Source organism: Pomacea canaliculata, linkage group LG5, assembly GCF_003073045.1.
Source record: "Pomacea canaliculata isolate SZHN2017 linkage group LG5, ASM307304v1, whole genome shotgun sequence".
Taxonomy (NCBI): Eukaryota; Metazoa; Mollusca; class Gastropoda; order Architaenioglossa; family Ampullariidae; genus Pomacea; species Pomacea canaliculata.
The window spans coordinates 24,202,765-24,227,177 of record NC_037594.1 but is presented as its reverse complement, the minus strand read 5'-3'; the positions used below and the strand labels follow the sequence as shown (position 1 = coordinate 24,227,177).

At 40.7% G+C, this 24,413-nt stretch overlaps 4 protein-coding genes across 10 annotated transcripts; 2 read left to right on the top strand and 2 right to left on the bottom strand.

The window, feature by feature from the left end:
* Nucleotides 1-599: 599 nt before the first annotated feature.
* On the top strand, nucleotides 600-12,834 carry LOC112564498 (lipase maturation factor 1-like). Of its 3 annotated transcripts, none has more exons than XM_025239348.1 (11): nucleotides 600-1,173; nucleotides 1,708-2,017; nucleotides 2,341-2,351; nucleotides 3,636-3,784; nucleotides 4,361-4,426; nucleotides 4,657-4,824; nucleotides 10,432-10,612; nucleotides 10,865-11,018; nucleotides 11,620-11,803; nucleotides 12,064-12,176; nucleotides 12,584-12,834. In XM_025239348.1, the coding sequence occupies exons 2-11, from the start codon at nucleotides 1,806-1,808 to the stop codon at nucleotides 12,762-12,764; spliced, it is 1,419 nt and encodes a 472-aa protein (XP_025095133.1). In that variant the 5' UTR covers nucleotides 600-1,173; nucleotides 1,708-1,805; the 3' UTR covers nucleotides 12,765-12,834. The 3 variants fall into 3 exon arrangements, with proteins under 3 accessions (XP_025095133.1, XP_025095132.1, XP_025095134.1); XM_025239347.1 differs by having other exon boundaries at nucleotides 2,341-2,384; XM_025239349.1 differs by lacking the exons at nucleotides 600-1,173; nucleotides 2,341-2,351 and having other exon boundaries at nucleotides 1,864-2,017.
* Nucleotides 12,835-13,221: 387 nt separating this feature from the next.
* Nucleotides 13,222-15,807, bottom strand: LOC112564500. The gene is made up of 3 exons (XM_025239356.1): nucleotides 15,518-15,807; nucleotides 14,732-14,921; nucleotides 13,222-14,488 (listed from the first exon to the last, which is right to left on the bottom strand). Exons 1-3 carry the CDS (start codon nucleotides 15,661-15,663, stop codon nucleotides 13,679-13,681), a joined length of 1,146 nt encoding a protein of 381 aa, XP_025095141.1. The 5' UTR covers nucleotides 15,664-15,807; the 3' UTR covers nucleotides 13,222-13,678.
* Nucleotides 15,808-15,867: 60 nt separating this feature from the next.
* Nucleotides 15,868-22,338, bottom strand: LOC112564499 (protein toll-like). 5 transcript variants are annotated; one of them, XM_025239354.1, is made up of 2 exons: nucleotides 22,144-22,338; nucleotides 15,868-17,758 (listed from the first exon to the last, which is right to left on the bottom strand). In XM_025239354.1, exon 2 carries the CDS (start codon nucleotides 17,432-17,434, stop codon nucleotides 16,019-16,021), a length of 1,416 nt encoding a protein of 471 aa, XP_025095139.1. In that variant the 5' UTR covers nucleotides 17,435-17,758; nucleotides 22,144-22,338; the 3' UTR covers nucleotides 15,868-16,018. The 5 variants fall into 5 exon arrangements, with proteins under 5 accessions (XP_025095139.1, XP_025095135.1, XP_025095136.1 ...); XM_025239350.1 differs by lacking the exon at nucleotides 22,144-22,338 and adding an exon at nucleotides 18,338-20,428; XM_025239351.1 differs by lacking the exon at nucleotides 22,144-22,338 and adding an exon at nucleotides 18,393-20,428.
* Nucleotides 22,339-22,949: 611 nt separating this feature from the next.
* LOC112564127 lies at nucleotides 22,950-24,087 on the top strand. Its single transcript, XM_025238731.1, has one exon. The coding sequence runs from the start codon at nucleotides 22,950-22,952 to the stop codon at nucleotides 24,042-24,044; it is 1,095 nt and encodes a 364-aa protein (XP_025094516.1). The 3' UTR covers nucleotides 24,045-24,087.
* The last annotated feature ends 326 nt before the right edge of the window (nucleotides 24,088-24,413 follow it).

Here is a 24,413-nt window from a genome sequence, read left to right as displayed (position 1 = left end):
AGAAATTATGGGTGTTGATACAAATGCAAGAGATATTTATGCAAAATATTCAAATTATATAATGAAATAATAAATGTTGGTGGAAGAGAAAAGCAGACACTGATGATGGATGCTTTGCTATAGACGTGGTATGGCAAATATAGGTGAATATATTCTGGAGGGTGATTTTGGTGCCAGTAACCACAAGGTGGCAAGCAGCTTTGTTCTATTGTTGAACCACGTTGCTGTGGCAGATGAGGCTCAATCCAAGCCTGGAGAGCCTGAAAAATTTCACAAAAGATCTCTATGAAAGTTTGTGTTTATTGTGTGTGAGAGCATTATTATAGATATGTGTAGTGGATACATTTATGCATATATATATATCTTGGACGTTCACATTCCTTAAAATTGATTTTGGCATTTTTATTTATATTTCATTAAGTTTATTACATTTTACTTTATTTTATTACGTTAACTTACATCAAAGGCGTCCGGCAACATTCGAAGTGAGATTTGAACTGGTATGTCGAGTATCCTGGAACGATGACTTCGACGAAACCGATCATGTGGGCATTGGAATTTTCATTATTGTCCTGATTTACTTTCAGTGGACAGTGGGCCGCAAGCTCGATATTTATTTGCGACGGCTTGGCCACAGCATGGCGGGGTGTAGCTTGCAAAACAAAGACTTCACTCAAACCTCGCCGTAAGTCGGCCATCTTGAAACTCTGGCTTCCGGCTACACTGCGTTGCACAGGGACCGCTAGCTTTCGCTAACCCCTAGATTCGCTAGGCTAGCTTCGCTCGATTCGCTACGTGCTATGCAACACGCCACTGTTGATTTCCTTCATGGTAGGAAATGCTACTCTAGTTATCGTGCAAGAGTAGCTTCCCCTGCAATAATCTGCGAAGCACACGTCAACTTGTTTTTAAATCACAATCTTCGTTTGTTAGAAATATCTGAAAGTGAACATGAGTGAGCACGCCGGAGGTACGCAGTCCGCTGTCCGAAAGAGAACAACGGCTAAACCTTTTGAAGACAGTCAGTCAAGGCGCACTGATTCTTCGTCTCAAGAAGAGGGGAAGAAAAGACAAAAGCGAAAGTCAAAGATGTTGATGTTGGCTGCGTAGTTGGCAAAGGAACGTTTTGGTTCACTCGTATCGTCCTTTTGAGATATCTAGGTTTTATTTATTGTAAGTGCACTTATTTTCATAAATAATTAAAATACATTGCATATGTGTAAGATGCAAAATTTGAGATGCAAGATGCAGATCAGCTTTGAGTTTAGCACGCAGGGAAAGGGGATTGAAACAATTGATACAAATATAATAAAAAAATTAATTCAGCTACTGCAAAACAGTCACTGTGCACATATATGAGTGTATCTATGAGTGTGTGTATGTGCACACAGAGTTAATTTTGTATGTAAAGAAGCATTAAAAGTTATAAAGCTGTTATATTCAAGTGAACTTTTCATTCCTTACTTTTGTGATCTTTATTCCATTTCTGTCAGTCTTGTGCTTATAAATCATAATATTATTCCATCATAAAAGCACATTATTTCATTGGTTAGAAAATGGGCAGCTTTGCATCAACAATATATGAAATGTTTCTGTGTTATGCAGATGTATAGTAAAAGCTGTATTTCATAAAAATATTAGTAAATATATGATTTTAGATATAAATGTTTATAGTTAACTGATGCATACTACATATGTCTTTTCCAGTTGTTGCTTTCCTTGTGGCCTTGCACCAAAACAAGCAGCTTATTGGCCCCAATGGGCTGCTTCCAGCAAATTTATTTTTAGATAGCATCAAGAAGAGAATGGGAGGGCTGAACTTCAACACCATTTTCAATGTACCAACCATAATATGGATGTTTGACTATGAACACAACCTCTCTACTTTACTGGATAGGATTGCCTTGACAGGCTTAGCTTTATCGGGATTAGTAATTGTTCTTGGAGCAGCCAACTGGTTCATAATGCTGACCCTATGGGTCCTCTATCATTCTCTTGTCAATGTTGGACAGCGATGGTAAGCTTAAATATTTGAAGACAAAATGCATGGTTGCTGTAAAATTATAATATTATTGCTGTGGCTTATTATTAAATGCAATGTCTGATGAAAGAAAAATAATTTGTATGTTATAAATAGTTTCATGAACTCTTATATAATGTTCATCTTGTCTGTAGTCTTTTCTTGTTAATGATGATTATATTATTCCTTAGCATCTTTTTGGAGCAATCATATGTTACAGTAATTGAAAGAGCTGCTCAATCAGAAAGATGTTAATATTTTTAATGCAATATTTTTCCTTCTTTTCTACATTTATTACTGTATAATCAATTTTTTTGCAGGTATGGATTTGGTAAGTTGATAATATTGTCAATGAGGAATTCAGGTTAGTCATATCTAAGTTGATGAAGATGTTTGTTTGTAAGGAATTCAACTTAGTTTTATCCATAGTTTAAAACATCCAATTATTTGCAGATATCAGCACTACTGTTTTAGCACATCGTGGCAGTAAATGACACTTACAATGCTAAGGGTAGGGATATCCACTAGTTAGCAGATAAGGACAGTACATCCACGTTTAAATCAAAAACTAAAACTCATGGAATGAAATATGCTAGACTGTAAAACGTGAGCATATTTTTCTGGTTAAAACTAAATTACTGTTTATTGATTTATGTGGTAACTGATTGAGGTCATGTTTGTTTGATTTTCGATAAATGAATCACCACTTAAATTAATAAAACAATAATTTAATTTTATTTGTGTATCTTATAACATGAAACTAGACATTACGAGACTAGTCCTCTGATTTAAGATTTAAGAGCACAGTAAAGAAAAGGAGTGGGGGTTAGTACTTCTGATTGATAATTGTTTTAAGCTGCACATTATGATCTTATGAACCAAGAAATTGCAAAAATAAAAACTGAAGAAATCTTGCACTCAATGTAGAATTAGTTCAGAAAGCCAGATAAAACCATAGGAATTTATGAACATGCAATGCACACAGCAACTTCACAATACTTTTCCTCGTTTCAAAAAAACCAAAATGAAAAGAAATAAAGGTCTATAATAGTACAAGTTTATCTGGTGTATTCTTTGTTTTGTAATTAATTTATGGTCATTGCTTTTCCGTTGGCTGTTGTCTTGATGATGTAAGCATCATTGGTAGTCATTGTGTACGTATTTCAGGCGGCCCAGTGGCGCAACGGTTAGCGCTGTTAGCGCCTGTCACCAATACAGTGAAGGTTGGCTGCCCTGAGTTCATTTCTCGTCTCGGGCATGCTGTTCTTTCTCTGCACGTGGCATCTGTTTACAGGGCTGGCTGCCCTCCGCCAAGGACGGTCCCAAGCCCGGCTGAAAAAGGAGGAGGGTTGGGCGTGGGGCCAGCACCCCCACCCCGTAAAACAAATCCTTGCTACCAAAACATCGACAACAGTTAAGACTGTAGTCGATGGCCTATGCCCCAGGAGGGGCGAAGGGCCTAAATAAAATAATAAGTGTACGTATTTCAAAGTATTTCACGCTGATACATCTTTTGAGTCAGTTGATAGCCTAATTTGTTTTGGGAAATAGATATCGAAAGGAGATGGCACATAGGCAAACAATGTGAACATATCAAGTTTATTTGGTTTTGCAGGATGGGAGTCTCAACTGTTGGAGACGGGATTTCTTGCTACATTTTTGTGTCCTGTTTGGTCCTTGCGCCAGATGCCACGTAAAACGCCAACATCTTTTATTATCATCATGGGCTATCGGTGGTTGATATTTAGGATCATGCTTGGAGCAGTAAGAACAAAGCTATAGTTTCAAAATATTAATATTTATCAAACATTATAAGTGCTCCTTGTGTTGTCAGCATTTAGATATGTTTAGAATAGGTAACAGGCCATTTTGGTTTGGAAACAGTGTTAGCGACAGCAGAGTCATGTCTGTCTGAGATCGAAATAATCAGAACACAACTGGAACGTCAAATGCCTACCTGCTAGTGAATCTTGTTCTTCACCTGAAAACTGCAGTGGTTTGTTTCTTGCATTGGAGTTGCATTACAAAACAACTCTTGGATTTATGCAGTTGAGCCCGTTTTCTCTCAGATCACATGTTACTGTCTTTTTCACTAACAACAATTTTTAAACACTGTCAATATTGGGCCTCTGTAGTGATTGTCTTAGATTATTTTTTTTTTTAGTGCATGTCTGTAGCGGAGTGAAGGTGTTCATTCAAGTGACATTTATTTCAGTCTGTAAAAGTGTAGGTAGGTTTTGCAAAGCACTGACTTTGGTTGGGCAACAACACTACCTAAGTTTTTAAATTACTAGTATCATCATAATTGATTATAATTGATGGATTAAAGTATTCTCACAGGGGTTGATCAAGATCAGGGGAGACAAGTGTTGGAGAGATCTTACTTGCATGAACTACCACTATGAGGTAAACTGCTTTTATTCTTGATATAAGTCTATTTTAAAAATGGAAGTTTGTTCTGATTAAAAGTACTTGAAGATATGGTCTTAGGGTTTCCAATTATAAGTTGCAGGAGTTGCTTTATAGTCAGACTGCATGATTTTATTAGTTGAGAAACATCTATTAGTAGAGAGTGGACATTTTTCATTGGATGTATTTAACATTACTAGAAATAATGATGTTATCGCTTCCTCTAGACTCAGCCAGTGCCTAACCCTATGAGCACCTATATGCATCAAGCACCTGAGGCATGGCACAAGTTTGAGACATTGTCCAACCACTTCATTGAGCTGGTTGCCCCTTTCCTTCTTCTCATGCCGCGTCCATTCTGCCTTCTAGGGGGAGCTTTCCAGATTCTCTTTCAGGTATGATATGGATTCTGTTGAAATAAAGTAAGTTCAAACCATCAATCTGAAATTAATTTTCAAAGATTCACCTCAATATGATCTGTGGTTTTGTTTTTACCTTTTTGATTTTTCTGAGAAGGCAGACATACAGAATATGCTTGTTGGATGCAGCATGCTTCTTCTTGACTACTTTGAGTCTTTTCTTAGTGCATGTGATGAGATGGACAGATAGATTGGTCTCATTTTATTGGGGGAATATTACAGTATGAAAACAAATACTTGTTAGGATTAAAGGAAGGTTAAAATGTACAATACAGTCAAATCTCGCTACTATGCCACCTACCGGGACCGAGCAAAAGTGGCATAGTAGCGAGAGTGGCATAGTAGAGAGTGTTCGTAAAAACGGTTTTATTTGTTCAAGTTACCCGTCAGTCCAAAGCAGGGGTGGGCAATTAATTTTCCCAAGGGGCGCATGAGAAATTGGGATGGTTTTAGAGGGCCGGACTAATATAGTTAACTCAGTTTTACCCAACACTGTATGTATAGTATATATACTGGTGGGCGGGCCGGTCAGAGACAGGAGGCCTTTGCCCAGGTCTGGTCCAAAGCTCTCAAGAATCGTCGGCTTCGCTAGCTGTCTCCTCTCATTCTCCCCCTCACCTCTTCATCCTCCACCCCTCCCAACCACATCCGCGCACCTGAATCCTGTCGCTAGTCGACTCCCTCACACCTTCCCTCTGCAGGGTTCCCAGGTCCTTGCAAGGTCCTTTTAAGTCCTTTTATATTGAATTTTCGCCAAAAGGCCTTTTAAGTCCTTTTATTTGCCATGCGGTCCTTTCAAATTCTCACACAGGTCCTTACATTTTCTCTGTGACCCTTTTAAGTCCTTTTATCGATAAAATATTACAACAAATTTATTTCCGGAGTAGACTTTGGCGCAAAATACCGACGATTTTTCGCTGCATTGCTATTTTAATCACATGACTACCCAGTCTCGCTCGCGGCGGGAACGTCCGTTTCGGCCTTTCGCGAGTTCACTCTCGTCGTGTCGACCACATTTCTTTGTCTGCTTAACAATTTGAAAGATGCCGGGAAGTGCTCTTTTCAGGAGAAGTGGCTAAAGGAAGACAAGTATAAAGATTGGTTAATAAAAGACTCGAGCAATAAACATTTGGCACGATGTGCTGCCTGCAAAATATCTCTGAATCTTTCATCAATGGGCGAAAGTGTTCTGAAACAGCACATGGTTACCGAAAGACACCAAAGGCAAATAAAAGTATTTCTGAAAGATGCGCGCTTTTGTGTAACTGATTACTTTCGTCATCGAGAACATCCACAGCCCGCTCAAAATCAGACGGCACCGACCAGCTCTGCAAGTGTGTCCAGTAAGTTGACAATTATTTATCTTTAGCGATTCATTTAGTTAACGATGTGGGTACTTAGAAAACACATTAAATTAAAGCGTGCATAACATTTTGCGGTTTTTTTCCACTCTTTATTAAGCCTATCGTCTAATTTACGGTGAAGCCAATAGCTTAAAGATCAGTAAATAGCAAAGAATTATTTAAATTAAAAAGTTGAGATTTTCATTTTCTCATGATTCGAACTACAAATAGAGTTTTATACAATCACGAATCTTACTACAGCTTTGCTGCAGAAAATTGATCTGAATTTTTGGCATCTGATCAGGAAAGATTAAAAAGAAAGTATAATTAATAATGTATGCTTATTATCCTATTTTACCAGCAAATACATTATTTTTTGGATTTTTAAAATCAAACAATTTAACATTAAAGCTAAATCAGTTAGCTGAAAATAACTTTCATTTTCAACTATGCTGCCATCTTTATACTTTAACTTAGTTTAGTATTATTTATATTATCATGTCATTAATTATTGCTTTTTGAAACCTGTCTTTTATTCAGACAGAACATAATGTTTACAGACATAATGGTAACTTAAATGTTTTCTTTGAATAGGTTTCGTGATGAGCAATGAACGATTGAAGGCAGAGATCCTGTGGACTCTCAAGATTGTGGAATCACACTACAGTTTCAGATCTGCTGAAAAGTCTGCTGAACTGTTTCGACTTATGTTCCCAGACAGCCAAGTAGCTGCAGAATTTAAGTGCGGTCAAACAAAAGCCAGTTATCTAACTTCATTTGGGCTTGCTCCTCACTTTTCGAAATTGCTTCTGGACTGTGTAAATTCGTCGCCTGAGTATGTTCTTTTGTTTGATGAATCTTCTAACCATAAGACTCAAACTAAACAGCTGGATTTCCATGTTCGTTACTGGAGTGACAATGCTGTAAGGACTCATTACCTGACCTCGGAATTTTTGGGTCATTCCGCGGCCATAGACCTTCAACAAAAGTTCAGTAAGGTAATTAGCGAATCAAACTTCAAGCAAGCTAATTTACTTCAAATTTCTATGGATGGACCTTCTGTAAACCTAAACCTTCTTGAGAAAATTAATAACGACATGATTACCAATCACAATGTTGGTTTGTTAAATGTGGGCAGCTGTGGACTCCATGTTATGCACAATGCATTTAGGCGTGGGTGCGAGGCTTCTCAATGGGAGCTTGAGTCATTTTCTTACATCTGCTTATATCTTGTTCAGAGACAGCCCAGCCAGAAGAGAAGATTATATAAAAGTAACTGGTTCCACATCTTTTCCAGCCAAGTTCTGTGCTCACCGATGGCTTGAAAACAATTCTGTTGCTGAAAAAGCAATTGTTATGCTTCCATACTTGGAAAAATTTGTCAAAGCTGCAATGGAGAAAAAAATAACATTGCCAAAGAACAAATCTTTTGATATTGTAAAAGCTGGAGTCTTATCTACCCCTTTGCTTTCATGTCGTCTGGCTTTCTTTAGTTTAATTGCCAGTATACTTGAACCTTTTTTGAGAAAATACCAAGCTGATCAGCCTCTTCTTCCTTTCCTTTGTTTAGACTTACATGACATTATGAAAAATCTGATGCACAAATTTATCAAGTCAAATGTACTTAATAAATGTGAAACTGCCCTCCAACTTGTGCAGGTTGATATATGCAACAGTTCTAACCATGTCAATCTGAGCATGATCGAACTTGGCTTCAGGGTTGATAGACTACTGGCTGTAGCTAAGAAACAGTCATCAGTAAACGATGGAACTCTCATGGCCTTCAGAGCTGAATGCAGAGATTTTTTGAAAGCAGTTGTTCTAAAATTGCAGGATAAATCTCCACTGAAGTACACCCTAGTGAGAAACATAACTTTCTTAAACCCAAAGACCATGGGGGAAAAAGACAAATCAATACAAAAAATGAAAAAGGTTTTGTTGTATTGCCAAGGTGTGAAAAAGGTTTGATGATGTGACTTGTGACAAGGTATTGTCAGAGTTCCGTAATTTTCTTGACAGTTCTGCAGGTGAGTGTGGTAGTAAGGCTTTTGACCCTATGACACAAAGACTGGATAGTTGGTTTTATGATGCCCTTGCTGGAAAAGCAGAGTTTCAGGTGTTGTGGTCTGTTGTCAGACAGTTACTCCTACTCTCTCATGGTCAAGCTACAGTGGAAAGAGGATTTTCATTCAACAAAGAAACAGTAGCTGACAATCTTAGTCAGACTGCACTAAAAGCACGCAGAGTAATTCTTGATCATATTCACAGTGTGGGAGGGGTGGAAAATGTTGAGATCTCCAAACCACTGATGATATCCGCTTCTAGTGCCTATGGCAGGTATGAACGTTACCTCTCTGAGCAGAAGCAGCAGAAGGAAACAGAAGAAAAGCAGGTCCACAGAAAGAGATTAGGAGATGAGCTGGTAATACTCACAAAAAGGCTAAAGACCACCAGTGCCGAAGAACGACACCTGCTGGAACTGGCTGACAGACATAGTTTTCCAGGCTGAAGAGCAAAAAAGTTTTTCACTTATTGAAAGATCTAACAACATGCGTTTGTTAGCCAAAGACAAGAAGAAGGAGATAACAAAGATTCAGTCAGACATTGATAGATTACAGGAAGAAATTAAAAGGTGTTGAATTGTGACATTCAGAATTAATGTTTATTTCAGTTTAAATAAGCCTGCACAATTCTGTACATGTATGCTATGGAACATGTTAAAAAACCAGAACTATTTAGAGGAAATTAGGTTGTGTAAAGAAATTGTATTGTTTAGTATTGGTAAAGCTGTAGGGGTGACAAAGAATTGAATTTCATCAATGAAACTTTTGCTTATAGTAGATGGATTGCTTTGTCATTTTGTAATCTTAATCTTATGTGTATTAGTATATCATGCTGTTTATGTATATGTTTGCATGTGTTACATGTATGTGTAATAAGAATGCTTAAATAATATCTCAAGGTTAAAAATAAATGGGCTGTAATGCTTGACAGTTTCGACTCATTCCATCTTTGGTTTAGCATTAGGATCACACTCTTTTCATTCCTCATCTGATCCTCCAATCCTTGGCATTCCTTGTAGTCACAAGAAAATGTTTGGTCTACACATCTGTACAACACTAGTTGCCCTTCCGTATTCGCAAAAAACGCTCTTTTTTTCAAAAGTTCTTTAGAAACTTACTCTTTCTTGAACTTTGATCTTCTAGTACTACTGTGCATAGCTCTATTTCTATCTCTCTCTTCCCATTAGAGTGTGTGTGCGAGAGAGAGACACGTGAACTGACTTTTGTATTACACCAAAGAATGGCTTTCAGGTTTTGCAATTATTATTACTTAGATTTCTAGAAAACTGGAACATTAACGGTGTATGTTATCAGCGCGCTAAGGAGACTTTTTAAGTTATCTAATCTAAATATGGCAGACAGGCATCAAAATTAACTCTTTGATTATTTATTACTAGAAATACATGTATTTGAGAACATAGAGAAGACCACAGATTCATAAATAATACATCTTTCCGACCACACAAGAGAAAAACTTAAGCATTGATGACTGTCACTTAGGTCCTTTCGAATGCATGAAAGGTCCTTTTAAGGTCCTTTTTTGGCACCATCCCTGATCCCTGGGAACCCTGCTCTGTCACGTGGCTGTCACCCGGCTAGCGACCACCCCCCCCCCACATCGCCAGCCTCCACCCTCCCTGTGTGCGTGCTATGTTCCATCCACCTAACTGCGATGTGCCACACTACCATACAGTTTAGTAATCGAGCACTGCGCGGAATTTCACAACTTGTGTCTTTTAACAATCAAAAAAAAGTGGCATAGTAGCGAGAGTCTGGGTGGCATAGTAAATTTATTTTTACATTGAATTTATAGTCGGGACCGAGCAAAAGTGGTATAATACCGAGAGTGGCATAGTAGCGGGGTGGCATAGTAGGGAGATTTGACTGTATTATGTTTTTCAACTTCACTGACCACTCCTTTTTGACAAGAACCGTTCTCTGTGCTATTTAAGATATTTTCTATTCTAAAAGATCTGCACTGCTTATTTATTTAATATGGGCATTAAGCTTTAAAGTTAGTTTTCTGAAGTAGGAAGATTGGCTTTATTTCTTATTTTACACTTTACATTTTCACTATAGCATATGAGGATTTGGTGATTTCACATAGTCTTATTATTTTAAAGTCATTTTGAGAAGTTTCTAGCTGACTTCAGAATCAAAGTTTTGTCATTTTCCAGGTGGTACTGATCATCAGTGGAAACTTGAGTTTTCTGAACTGGCTGACAATATTGCCAAATCTGGCCTGTTATGATGATGCCAGTTACTCTTGGATGTTCTCCAAAAGAGTACTTAAACAGGTGGCTGAACTTCAAAAGTCCAACATGAATAACTCTACCTCTGCCCCGTCCATCGACATAGGTATGCAATAAAACTTTTTTTTGCCGTATGATAATTCAATTTGGAGTTACAAGTCATTGTTATGTTTACGAAGAAGTATTTTATCTGAGAATGGAGCATTGTGGAGCTATAGCAAAGCATTGTAGTATAAGATCCTGTCCTCTTTACCTGTATACTTTATTTTAACATATGTAGATAAGAAAGTCATACCAAATTAAATAATCTGACGCTTGTTTTCTGAAAACTTTACTGAATCCATAATTGTCCATGCAGGTATGTATATCAGGCGTGTATTCAACATTGGAGTAGGACTGCTTGTAGCATACCTAAGCATCCCAGTAGTTCAGAACCTATTGTCTTCACGACAGGCAATGAATACTTCTTTTGACCCTTTGCGACTTGTAAATACATATGGAGCATTTGGCAGGTATATTTAACTTATATTGTTTTACTTTTAAAAATAAAACTTAAAGATTTCATGTCAGGTAGTGAAAGATCTACTTTCCCCCCTTACAATATTTTTTGAATGGGACTTGATTTTTTAAATATGTATTTTATTTTATATATTGTGATTTAGCATATTTGTCCAGTGATAAACACAGAAAGTTTAAAATTTGTCGTGATTACTCCATTGACTAAATATGTGATTGATAATTAAGGAATGCAGAGTCTCTTATCCTGCTAGTACTCTTTAGCTGTTTGAATATTACTTAATATCATTGTTTATTAAGTGCCATCAGAGATAAAAACATCATTGTGAAAAATTGTTATTTTCAGTAATACAAAAAGAAACCAATGTTTCCAACCTACAATACATATTGTTACCTCCTACACCTGACCACAGGACAGGGGAGTTAATCATGTTTTCAAGTAACTAATTCATTATCTGCCAGAAAAATTTGTTGATGATTGCATTATATATTTATGCAGTAACTTTTGACATAACTAATTACTTAATTTTTCATAATGTTGTTATCTCTTACAAAGATAATAGCACAAGACATAAACAAAATTCTTTTACTTGGCAGTGTTACAAAGAAGAGGACAGAAGTCATATTTCAAGGCACATACAGTAATGACCCCTACAGTCCCAATGCAGTCTGGGAAGAATACGAATTCAAATGCAAACCAGGAAATGTCATGCGAAGACCATGTTTGATATCACCTTACCACTACCGCCTGGACTGGCTAATGTGGTTTGCGGCTTTTCAGGTGCACATCTTATTCTGTGGAGCTTCTTTTTCCTATTTGTCTGAGTGCATGTAATGCTCTTGCCTGAAGACAGTTTACTGGGGTGTTCCCAAATGTTTTACACCCCTCCCCCTACTACCCCATAAAAGAAAGTGGAACAGATGAAATGGATGAAAAAAGTCACTTTTAGCACAGATTGAGTGGTTAATAAATGTAAAACAGCTTTATTCACCATGGAGTGTTCTTCATAACCTTTGTTTTTGTATTTTGGGTGTTTTCAGAGCTTTAATCAAAATCCATGGCTAGTGCACCTGGCAATCAAACTTCTCGCTAATGATGAAGATGCCGTGAGTCTCATTGCCTACAACCCTTTTGCTGGCAAGCAGCCTCCCAAGTGAGTTGGTATTGAAAAAAGAAAACAAAAATCTGGCATCAACATGATCATATTTTGTGAGGGAGAAATTGGCTTAAAAACATATGTATATGAGGTATGTCTCCCATGAAAATATCTTCAGCACAATATGGGGAAGGTAAATCTTGTAGTATGTTTATAAGTACGAGGGAAGTTGGAATGAACCTTTTATGTGACTTATCTGTTTCCAAAACGGAAATGCAGAGAAAAAGGAAAGATTCAATATTTTAAAATAATATTTAATGAAAATGCATTATTTACTTGTTTGTTGTGCAAAATATCTGGAGTTTAAGATACTAAAATACAGCTTAGTCTATTCTTTTTTCTGACTTCTACAGTGTGTTTTTTTATGTTTTTCTTTTTTTTTTGTTGCTCCTGTCAATCCTCAGGTTTATCCGAGCAGAACATTACAAGTACCGCTATACCAAACTTGGAACAAATGAAACTGTGGGAGGTGCTTGGTGGAAGAGGAAGTACATTAAGAACTATCTGCCACCATTGTCCATGCAGTCTGCAAAACCGATTCTCGAGCAGATGGGATGGAAGAAACCAAAGATCAAGCAGAACTAGGCAGAAAACTCGAATGCTCATGCTACATGAATGGCAATACTTCTGCTTTTTTAATAAAAAAAATCATTGATTACCAAAACTAGAGGGAGAGGTATGAAAAAAGTGTTTAAACTGTACAACAGAATTAAAGGGAGAAATTAAAAGAAAACAGAGGCAGATATGTCAAGAAATGTGCACACCAGGAAAATGAATGTATGACGGTAATGGTAATAGTAGCTGCCTTAGATACACATGTAACCATGTTATCTTTCATGTTTAAGATTTTTACATAGTCTTGTATTGATAAGTGTCACTTTTACACATTTTGTTACTTTTTTTTTTGCATATTAATATATGGCTTATGGTTATTAGATTATGGTTGTTCTAGGGCTTTCAAAATTTAAAATTAATAGACTTACCATTTCAGATGTAAGGACAATTAATTCTAGGTGGTTGTATATATACATTTAGCAATACATTTTATAATATAAATTTTATTAGCAGTACATTTAACAAATTTAGTGAAAATAAAAAAGTGTGATTATTTGACTTCTGTTGACTGTTGTTACATTTAAGATGCAATACCAATTGTGTGTGTCAATATATTTAGCAATTTTTCTTTATTATTATATACATTATCAGTATCTTTAGCAATTTTTAGTGAAATATTGTTCAACCCAATGACATTTATACCAATTAGGACATTTATGCACAATTGTCATTCACAATTGCCTTTGAATCGCTTATTACATTTATTTTGTGCGCATAGAGACTCCAGAGCACAGAGGAGAAAAGTAGATTACCTCCTATAGTTTTCAGCTTTACTAATACACACTGATTCTTGTGCAAGCACGACCTGCACGTTTGTCTGAGCACTCTTGCCTTTAACTGTCTCTGACCTTGCATGGATGCGACGTATACGAGAGAGATTGTGGTCAATTTTGTTTGTAAGTGGACAGTTCGTAAAAGACTTTCTCCCGCCACAAGTGTTCCCCCAGACTGATGTACCTCCCTTCCCCTAGAAACGCACTAAGGCTCTCCAGGGTCTCCGGCTGACCCGTGACGTCATAGAACTGAGCGAACTCCAAGTGGTTGGTATGTGTCCGCCGCGCGGGTCCAGGTTCGCGACACGTCCGACATCCACACCAACACCGCACCCGGGCGAGCAAGCTGCAACCAAGGAGAGCTCGCTGACGTCGTGAGGCGCCAGCCACCACTTGCCTTCTGCGGCTGCATGAATGTCGCGCATCTAAAGGAAGATGCTCTGGCACCGCTGCGGCGAGTTCCGGATTGCAGCAGATGTGGACCGCCGTCGTCGTCCTCGCTACGGGACACGGAACTGGATCAGGCGTCGCAGCCTCGAAAAGACGACGGTTGTCTCCGCCAGGGGAAGCTCCTCTCATGACAGTGTCACGGTTCGGCTGCAGCGCAGATGCAGGGCGCATGTCAGTTCCGTTCTGCTGCGCGTGCTGGTGATCTTCCGCGCCACCACACCGTCCCGCACGTCCCTCGGTGGCCGGCAGCATCTCACCTCCGCCTCCTGGCAGGCGGGTCACGCCGACCTGATGCTCGCGGTGTCTGTAGTCCTCGCCAGCCATCTTGAGGAGAACCAGCTTGCCCGCGCTCTCCTCTTCCAGGTGCCGACATGCTTGATCAAACTCGAAGCGGCACCACTCGTTCTGGACGTAGCCAGGTGTGAGCAAGACCAGCATGTTGTGACTGTCGACAATGGCGTCCGCACGAGCCTTGACACAAAAAAATTGGTTATACAACAGCCATTTTATTTTTCAGACAAACTATTAATTTTAGATTTAGTCTCTGTATTGGAAAAAAGTTTGTACTGGCTCCATACTAGCTCAAGACATCGGTTTGAATGTAATGCAACAGAACTATCAGTCGAAAGCAGCTGGTCACATATTTCATAAAAGGTAAGATTAAAAGTTCCATTGGCTTTAGGAAGAAAGATCGACAGAAAGAAAGGTCCTTACATTGGCCTTGCTCTCCCCAAGGGCTTCTTGCCTCAGTGGAAGGTACACCCTCAAGGGCGTGGTTCTCCCTTCCAGAAACGGCAGCAGCACATGGAGCACCCAAGCCACTGCTTCTACATCCTCTTCATCCATCGATATATACACGTTGAACCTTCTGGGATGCTGATTGTCGCCGACCATGGACCTTCGTCTGTTTCAAAGGGAGGATACGCAGATAATTTTTCATCTGAAGGGTAGTGTCATTGTTACCATCATTACCTGTGCTATTGTACCTTTTCTTTTTACGTCCGCTCAACTTGTATCATGACTTCTCCTTGCCATCCCCAACTTCTTCCTTCTCCTAATCATCATCGCCTTCGTCTTGATACCTTTTCCTTGATAGTACTAACCATAACTTCTGCTGTCTAATCGTATTAATGTACTATCGTAAACATTCCAACTTTTGCTACTGTTTATCTCTACCACCATTCCCCCTCCCTGTGACACAATCTTTACCGACACTCGGTCAGTGGTCATGATCCCCCTCGTCACCACGGCAACTAGCCTTTAAGCAAATGCGCCGACTGTCTCTCTTTTCAGACAATAAACATTTTACAGTTGCAGATGTCAGTATAAAATAATAAGCAGCATTAATGTGATTATTTGTGTGATAAAAATTTAGATATGGAAATACAATATTAATATTAAGAATATAAACAAAACAATGATGGCTATTTGTAAGAAAGATAATTTTTTTACCGGCAGGAGCTGGTATCTGAATCATAAAAACAGAAAGGGCCCACAAACCTTTGCCGCAGCAGCGACCCCACGTCCGAAAGTGAAGCCAGACTTTTAGTTCGTATCTCTTGCGCCAGCCTGCGACAACAATGCACAGCACCAGCAGCACCATGCAGCAGACACCAGCGACGACAGCCTGGGCCAAGTGCCCGCATCTTAGACTCTTGTCTGTCATATCCATGACGATCATGAGCCCGCCTCCTGGCTGCTGGCACGTCAGCGACTCCATGTCACTCGGCAGCTTGCTTTCGTCCGCCACGACACCAGCGACGTCACTCAGTAACGACGACGACGACTTCCTGGAGTTAGTCGTTGTGGTGGAGACGTTGGCGGCCCACGAACGAAGCCACTCCCCGAACCAAACGAAGCTACAGGAGCATTGCAGGGGGTTTCCTGCCACATGCAGGTGTTGCAGCAAGAGCTTGCGCACCTGCGGAGGAAGTGAGGTTAGTTGGTTGTGCCCGACGTCCAGCACAACGAGATCACGGGCCTGGTCCAGGAACTCTGACGTCACTTCCTGCAAGTGGTTCCGGCTGACGTCCAATCCATACAACGGGATACGTACGGGACGGTTGGGTCGAGAGCTTGAAGCTGGTGACCGGAGAGGTTAAGAAACAGGAGTCGGTCAGAGGGCAAGGCTGCGGGCAGGTGAGCATAAACTTGCTGATTGCGATCGCAGTACACTTCCACGTAGCCTCGATGAGGTCTGTCCTGGCACGAGCAGCCTGGAGGACACTCGTGTGTCAAGTGACACGTCAGCGAGTCTGGATTGTCTATCAGAAAGCCAAACGTTTTGCCGCGAAGTGTAGGAGGATTCTGGCACGTGAGTAGAGAGTTCACACGCGAAAGAATTCGCATAAAGCTCGTGCTGTACAGTGAGACCAATCCGTAAAGTGAACAGTCGCACACCCAGGGGTTCTCCTCTATGTCCAGCTCCAAGTTCTCCACCTGGAAGTCATTGGGCAGCTGTCCGTTGAAGTAGATGCTCAGATCCTGCAACGTCACACTTCGCAAGGCGTTGTGACGCAGATCCACCCTCGTGTACTTATTCTCCATGATCACCGTCATGTTCATGTCGTTCGTAAAGCGTGAGATGTTGTTGTACCGGAGATCCACCCTTATAACATTTCGATCGTAAGTGAACAGGTACGGCCACGGTTCGTATGACGTCAGCGAGTTGTAAGACAGGTCAGCAGTTCTCAAAGTCATCCCCCAATGGAAGGCGTGCGGCTGGATGACTGCAAGTTGATTGTGAGACAGATTAAGCGATCTTAAGGCGTAGAGATTCGCGAACACCCCATTCAGCAGAATGCGGATTTCATTAAATGATAAATCCAGATCTGTTAGTGCTGTAGGAAGAGACCCGGGCAGAAGTTCAAAAATACGGTTTCGAGACGCTGTGAGGTTCCGTAAGGAGTTGTGAAACATTCCTCGCTCAAGACGACGAAGTCTGTTTCCTGAAATGTTTAGCAGCTTCACACTATATGGCAAAGACTTATCAGAAATATCAGATATAGTGTTGAAAGCTAAGTTCACATGCCAGACATTTGGGAAGTTGGACAGAACATTCTCTGTCAAGTTCTCTAGCTCATTATCAGACATGTCCAACACTACGATATTTGTGATATTTGCAACTAGGGGCAGGTCGCAGTCTTTTATGCCTTTTCGCGATAGGTCCAGATGCACTTGGTCCACTAGCTTGCCTCCACTTGTTACTGAGTGGACCAGCTGCTGCAGCAGATCCCTAAGAGGGACTGACGCGTTTGCAATCAGAAAATCACTCGAATTCTTCGAGGTGAGCGAGGTGGACGCGTTCATCAAACACTCGCTCGACACATGCAACTGGTGACGACACAGGAGTATGACTCCCAGGACACGCACATACCACAGAACGCTCGCGCCGAAGGATCCGACACTCATTGTCATCAAGTACGTGCAGCATCAAACAATCTCAAAGTCCTTCAACTTTCACATCTGTGTGGCTGACCGAATGTGAACACAGTCCTCTGAACAGCTGACCCACGAATGCGCACGACGGTAGGTCAAGGTTGGTGGAGTCTGTCGCCCACGTTGTACACCATCAGCCCTTCTTCAACTCTGATGGAAGACCAGTCATGAACACCCAGGTGTAAGTCGTCGCAGGTAAGATCCAACGCTGTGGTGGATGGACATCTTAATCTCTCGCTGTTTTTCTTGGCCTCTGAACATCATGTTCAGATGTACCCCTCACTACTTGTCCAATGAGCGAAGCTGCCACAAAAGTAGGAAGTGATTTGAACAGGACATTGCACAGCTGAGCAATTAGCGGTTAATCACGCCGTCAATTGAAGTCAACACATTTCCTCATAGAAATTACTAAATAAAGAGTACTTTAGAAGTATTTGGAGGCAAACTACAATACGCATGCAAATGATTGATAACATGAATCATCTTCGCAAACTACACGAATTATTAGTAACATGAAATTTTTCGTAAGCACAGATTATCGTAAGAACACCGATTCTTGTGTAAGCTTTGTGTGTGTGAGAGTGTAAGGGAGAGAGATGAACAAGTCAATAACAAAATACTTTGTCATAGATTAATGACCAAAAATATCCATTTTGCTTTAGGAAATCTGGGACAGCCACAACCTAGGCTCGACTACAAACACTTCTGTGACCCTCATGTAAATGTAGTTCTTCCTGTGGTCATGATAACAACAGTCTCTGGTGACTGCAAACAACTTTGTGTAGGCGGTAGCTTATTATCAACTGTGTGCCTAGTGATTTCAAAGTAGCAACAATTTAGCTTTTCAATGATGTTTTGGAGGTAAAATTAAAATTACTATACCCGAAAACCCGCTAGTAGTCTGAAGTACACAAGAGACAAAAGACCTTTCTGACACCTGCACACGTCGATGTTACTTTGGTCGTCTGTCCTGCGATTTGATAAATCGTCTGTCAAGAGATGTGTTATCTCTCAAGAGGACCCGGAAGAAAACGCGATTAACTTGCCATCGCCGCTCCCTGCCAGTCTGATAGCTACATCAGACAATTTAAAGTCAAATAGAGAACACGTAATATCGAAACAGTTTAAACTGAGCCAGCGAAACGGGATTTACTATTATTTAAGCTGGATCACGTGCTCAGAGTATGGGATGGCAGGAGGAGAATTTTTATACTGTTCTTTCTCTAGAGATATATATATTACTGTATATCCTGTATAAAATTAAATTGTATAGTTAGAATGAATTTATAAAGAATTTAATTATATAATAAAATGAATTGGATAGCAACTGTCAGAGACGCTCTTTTTGAATCTCACTTTCTCTCACAACACGCACGCGTCCCCTTGCGTGTTCTTTCTTTCACTCACAAAACACTTAGATTTGTCGTAGGCAACAAAAACTTTATAACAATCAACATTAACTAAAGATATAGAAATGTCTGAGTCTTTCAGTTCGCTTCTAAATTATAAGATATACGTCAAATATCTTTCAATTCCGGAAATACTACAGCGCACAGGCTGCTCCAATTGTTCTCTTCATGTCACCAAGACGACATACACATGTCCATTTCAATATACTACGAACTGTCGTTTGTTTCTGAATAATTCATTAGAGTCTTAGTTACTCACATCCACAATTGTAACGTCTGCGTAAAATCCTCTCTGTCCAACAGTGGTGCAGTCTTGCCCACACTTGACTAATATCCACACACACAAACGTTCAGAGGAAATCACATACACGTTCCGCAGCTTACTAATAATAGGTGCTGACTCAGCAGACACCTAACAGACGACTCAGAATATAGTTGCTGGAGTCAACACATGATCCAAAGCTGGCACCACAAATATATTCCTGGGGATCAACACATGATCCAAGGCTGGCACCACAAATAAACTCTTGGGGGGTCAACACATGACCCAAAGCTGGCACCACAAATAAACTCTTGGGGGGTCAACACATGACCCAAAGCTGGTACCACACATATATCCGCAGGGATCGACCCACACAATATCCGAAACCAACACCACACACACTTTCTGTCCGCCTCTCTTCCCTGCTCACAGCCGTCTGCTCTCTTCCAAATAATTTTCACTCTCGTCCAAACTAAAATAACGTCATGAAATGACGTCGGGTTCTGACGTGAAACCGCGACGCAACCAACACACTCATATCTGTAAGGTAAGGGCAATAATCTTTAAGAAAACAATAGACAGGGGCAACAACCTCCTGTTCCTAATAGACTGGTCCGTGACAGCAACTTTTAAAAATAATGAAAAAAATGAAATAATTGGTTTTACCTTTTTTCTCTCTCTAGTCATACAATACATTCTATAGCATGTTTGTATAGCTATAAAATGCAATCTATAATTATAAAATGGATTGAAGAGGTATAGAATGCATTCTACAATCATAAAGTGGATTGTACTGAGACAAAAAAATCAAATGTTCCTCTCTTGGCGCCCTGGTGCAGATCGAGTTTCAGCACCCTCGACACTACAAACAATGGCGGAGATAGTCACAGTCTCACGGTCACGATTAGACACAGCATTTGTTCGTGTGACCTCAGGCTACCTCGTGACCTCACGTGTACTGTGACCCAAGATACCGAACACTCAGTACCTTTGATGTCTTTGTCGCATCCTGGACGACATGAGTTGGCGTGAGGCTGGCGTTAGACTGCTGAGTGCTGACGTGTCGACATGCTGACCGAGGAGAAGTGTTTTCAAACGTCGAGTGTTGTTGTCAGGCTGACCTGGGAGCCGTGAGTGATACTTGCGAGGCGTCGACTGCACCTACTGTCCCACAATATGAAGTGAGACGAAACTTCTCGCCATTTGCAAGCTGACGTCACAACACTGACCTACATTCGCGGCTAATGTTGTCTTCCCTCCCTCCGCTGTCAACAAACTCAGAGACAATCTCATTAATCAGACGCTAGCTGCACCTTCTACTGAGCAAGTGCAGACAAAGTTTCAGTGATGTTGACGGATGTGTATTTACAGAAACATACTGTGTGTGTGGAGGGAGAGGAAGGGGTGGAGTTAAGAGCATTCATTAAAAATGTTTCTACAGAGGACACACACATAATTAAGTCCAATAGGACAATTAGTCAAGTGCGCCCCCCTCTGCAATGTGTCTCATAAACAGAGAATACAAAGCTGAGGAGGCGACCTGACACGCCGACCACGTGACTGAGCTGGTCACATGTGGACAAGATCGAGGGTCTAATTTTTACTCTGGGGTTTCACTGGCTTCCGCGCGCCATCTACAATAAAAAAGTTCAAGCAATAGCATTGGATAAAGCTAGGATAAAGAGGCGACAGAGCTTTAAAAAAACGAAGATATATTAAAAGAAATGAAGATATATTAATATCGAATATCATCTAATTTCATTTTGTGCATTAATTATTCAGAATTTACGATTTACGAAGGATCATTTTATATTAGTTGTAAGTAAAGTACGATTTACGCAAAATTATTTTTAAGCACGTGATGTCACAAAATGTCAGATAATCTGTCCGAAACTTGTTGGAAAATGCTGTGGATGATATTCATTTTAAAACGAAGCTAATTACAAGAGCGAAGGAAGTTTCTCTGGGATATATATATTTGATAACTACTGATTTTCTGTCAAATATCCGTTGCAGAAATACGTTCTAAACACGTTCTAAAGACAAAAAAGCAAAGTGTAAGCTGCTGAGAGGTCGATTTAAAAAAAAATTCTTGACTGTCACGAATCTTCCGAACACAACTATAAATTATGCACCTCATTCGACTGTCATGGCAACATACATTCGTAGCATGTCGATGAACAGGATTGTTGATGTCCATCAAGTCAAGCAGTGAGAGCCTGAGGGTCTAGGTTGCCGACAGCCGCGAGGTGTAGAAACACACCTTGAAAGCTAATAACAATTAAGACCGGGATCAAGGGCAATTTCTGAGTACGAAAAACATGAAAGTCAAAGCCATTACTGGAATTTTTAAGTGTCTTATTCAGAAAGGTAAGAAAATAATATTCAGAGAGTTTCGCATTGCGATGACAACTGGTTGCTGAAGGACAGACAAACGGTTTTCTGTGTGGTGCCAGAAACCTGAAGAAAACGAACTTCCACATTCCATCATAGATTGTGAACAACAACTTTGTGTAATCAATAACAACATTCCGCGTCTTGCAAGCTCTGGAAGTTTGGAGGAAATTAGAAAGAAGAAGAGGTTGTATGGATTTCTAAGGGAGGATTTAGCGGGACAGGAAACCGAATCTTTCAGTAGACACTGATGTTGTTCACACAGACAATCGAACCGCTGCTGCTAAATTCTTTATTTCAGGATGTACAGTTCTTTGTCGGAACGGTTGATCGAAACTTTCACTAGGCCAATCTGTTTTGATATTATTACATTAAATGCTAAATAATAGAATCTTACTAGAGTGCGAATAAATGTTATGTACAGGCAGCTCTCAGTGCAGGCTGTGACCTAGACTAGAAAAATAGTTGACCCCGCGTTAAATTATTGTAATCTTACTTGCACTATGACAGCTTTAATAAAAGTAGCTTTTCCTACTATTGCTTTTGATTGTGATTCTATCCATCATTAGATGCTATCAGCAAAAAAAAAAAAAAAAAAAGAAAGAAACTTCGGATGGACATACCTGCCACAACTTGCAGTGAGACTCCTGGGACCATCAAAGCTCTTTTTGAACATTAAACTGTTAAACTACGATTGGTGATTCACCTGCACCTCCACTGGCTAGACTTTGTTGGTGTGTAAAACTCTGAAGGCATTTGGAGGTTTTCAAACAACGACCTGAATAGCAGAGAATCCTAGCTGGGTGCTCACAAACACTGATAAGCACTGTCCTCACTCACTCAGTTCGTTTCTTTATCAGCTTGTGGGGGAACGGAGGGCTATATTATCCTAAACATGGGAGACTTAAATCACTCTCTGCACTCAGTTCAAGTGCATTCTTAATCCACCATGTTCAAAAACCCCTTAGCCCTTCCTGGAAACCAAGTTTCAGCAATATATCCAATGGATGTATTCTGTGTGCCTGTGTCTGGGTGTTAGTGGGTTAGTGTCTTAAGGGATTAGAGGCATGGTGACCTTATCACGCTGATAAGTAATCATCAGGTTTATTTTATATACCTGAAACCATAGGCAGTTGAGGTAGCTTGTCATTTTAATAAACCCTGCGCACAATTTTTATTTTAAAAATTGAAAACTTTCCTACATTTTTGAATTTCGCTAGACTGATGTCTCTCCTTCCGTTTTTTTTTTCAGGTGAAATTACAGGGAAAACCTAAAGACGATGAGCGTTCAGAGATCTTTCAGCGATGTTGTGAGAAGCCCAACTTTATTTGAATTATTATTTTAAAACAATAGTGTTCGTCGCCATCTAAACTGAATGACATAATATGACTTATTCAATTGTCATTAGTGTTAGTTAGCCTGTACGCTATGAGTAGTTTGACAGGCTTTGACGACACACCAGGTGCACTTGCTGACCTGTCTCCAGAGGCGTATCGCTGGACGCTGTCCGTCCTCAACTGTGTGTGCAAGCCGCTGGTAGCCTGCGCCGGACTTCCGGCCAACTGTCTGTGCTGCCTGGTGTTCATGCGCCAGGGGCTGCGAGATCGTATGAACCTTTGCCTGTTCACTCGCTCCCTGGCTGACCTGTGCTACGTCATCACCTCCCTGCCGCTGAGCTTCGCGGCCTTCGTGGAGCTGGCGGACAAGACCCGCGGGGAGGAGCTGTACTTCCGGTTGCTGATGCCCAGCGTGGGCGTCATGCACACGTTCCGCACGCTGTCCGGCAGCGTCAGCCTCTTGGTGGCCGTGGAGCGCTGCCTGTGTGTGGTTCTTCCCTTGCGCGCCAACAGTCTCGTCAGGACCCGCACGGTGGCGCTGGTGTTAGTCATCCTCTTTGCATCGTCCTTACTCGGCTTCAGCATCAATTTTTTCCAGAATCGACCTGTGATGTTCTTGAACAACGTGACAGGTGAGGTTCAGTGGGGGCTTGTCCCGACCTCGATGTGGCTGAGCCACAAGACTCTGTTCAACGCGATCGCAGATGTCTTTTTCATGATCGTCACGCCCTTGGCCACCATGATGGGCGTATGTGTCGCGACCCTGATCACGGTGTACAGGCTGAGGGCCGCCATGTTGTGGAGGAGGCAGGCCAGCTCCTCCAGCATCCAGCGTCAGGAGCACCAGGTGGCATTGACCTCCATGCTGGTGCTGGTGTCGTGCGTGTACATCGTCTGCATGATCCCAATGTCGGTCTTGACCGTCGCTCGTTTGTGCGTGCCCGAGTTCTCTGCCTCTGGGCGGTATTCGTATATGTATCTAACTATCACCAGCATCGCATTTTACGTCACCTACGTCGACAGCTCGCTCAACATAGTCGTCTACTACTCTCGCTCATCGCGCTTTAGGCAGGAGATGAAGGCGCTCGGCAAGATTCGGGTGTGGCTGCGCGATCAGTCTGCCACCCGTCTCGCGAGATTGTATCGGAACCTTCTTTCCTGCAGGTCGAAGAGTATTACCGCATAGCACGCACACCTGGACATCTGAACGCATGTTCACACCCAGAACACTATCCTGATAAAATGTTTTACAATGGTCAGATGTCAAAAGCTAGAATTGTGAAAACAGCCAACAAAGAGGTTCATGTGTATTTCCTATAACTTCGGGAAGGTAAGACGATATTTGTGACAGGTCTATCTGGTATTGCGTATAAAAATTAATCAAAGTTAATTTTCAGAGAAATTTATATATATATACACACACGTATAATATACTTGAACACACCAAGGTTTGCCAGTGTATCACTTCCTTACGTTCTGAGTCAAACTAAGCGATTGCACGTGACTCCTGACTCCTTGTTGACCTCTGCTTTAAAATTGTTTGTACGAATTGCGG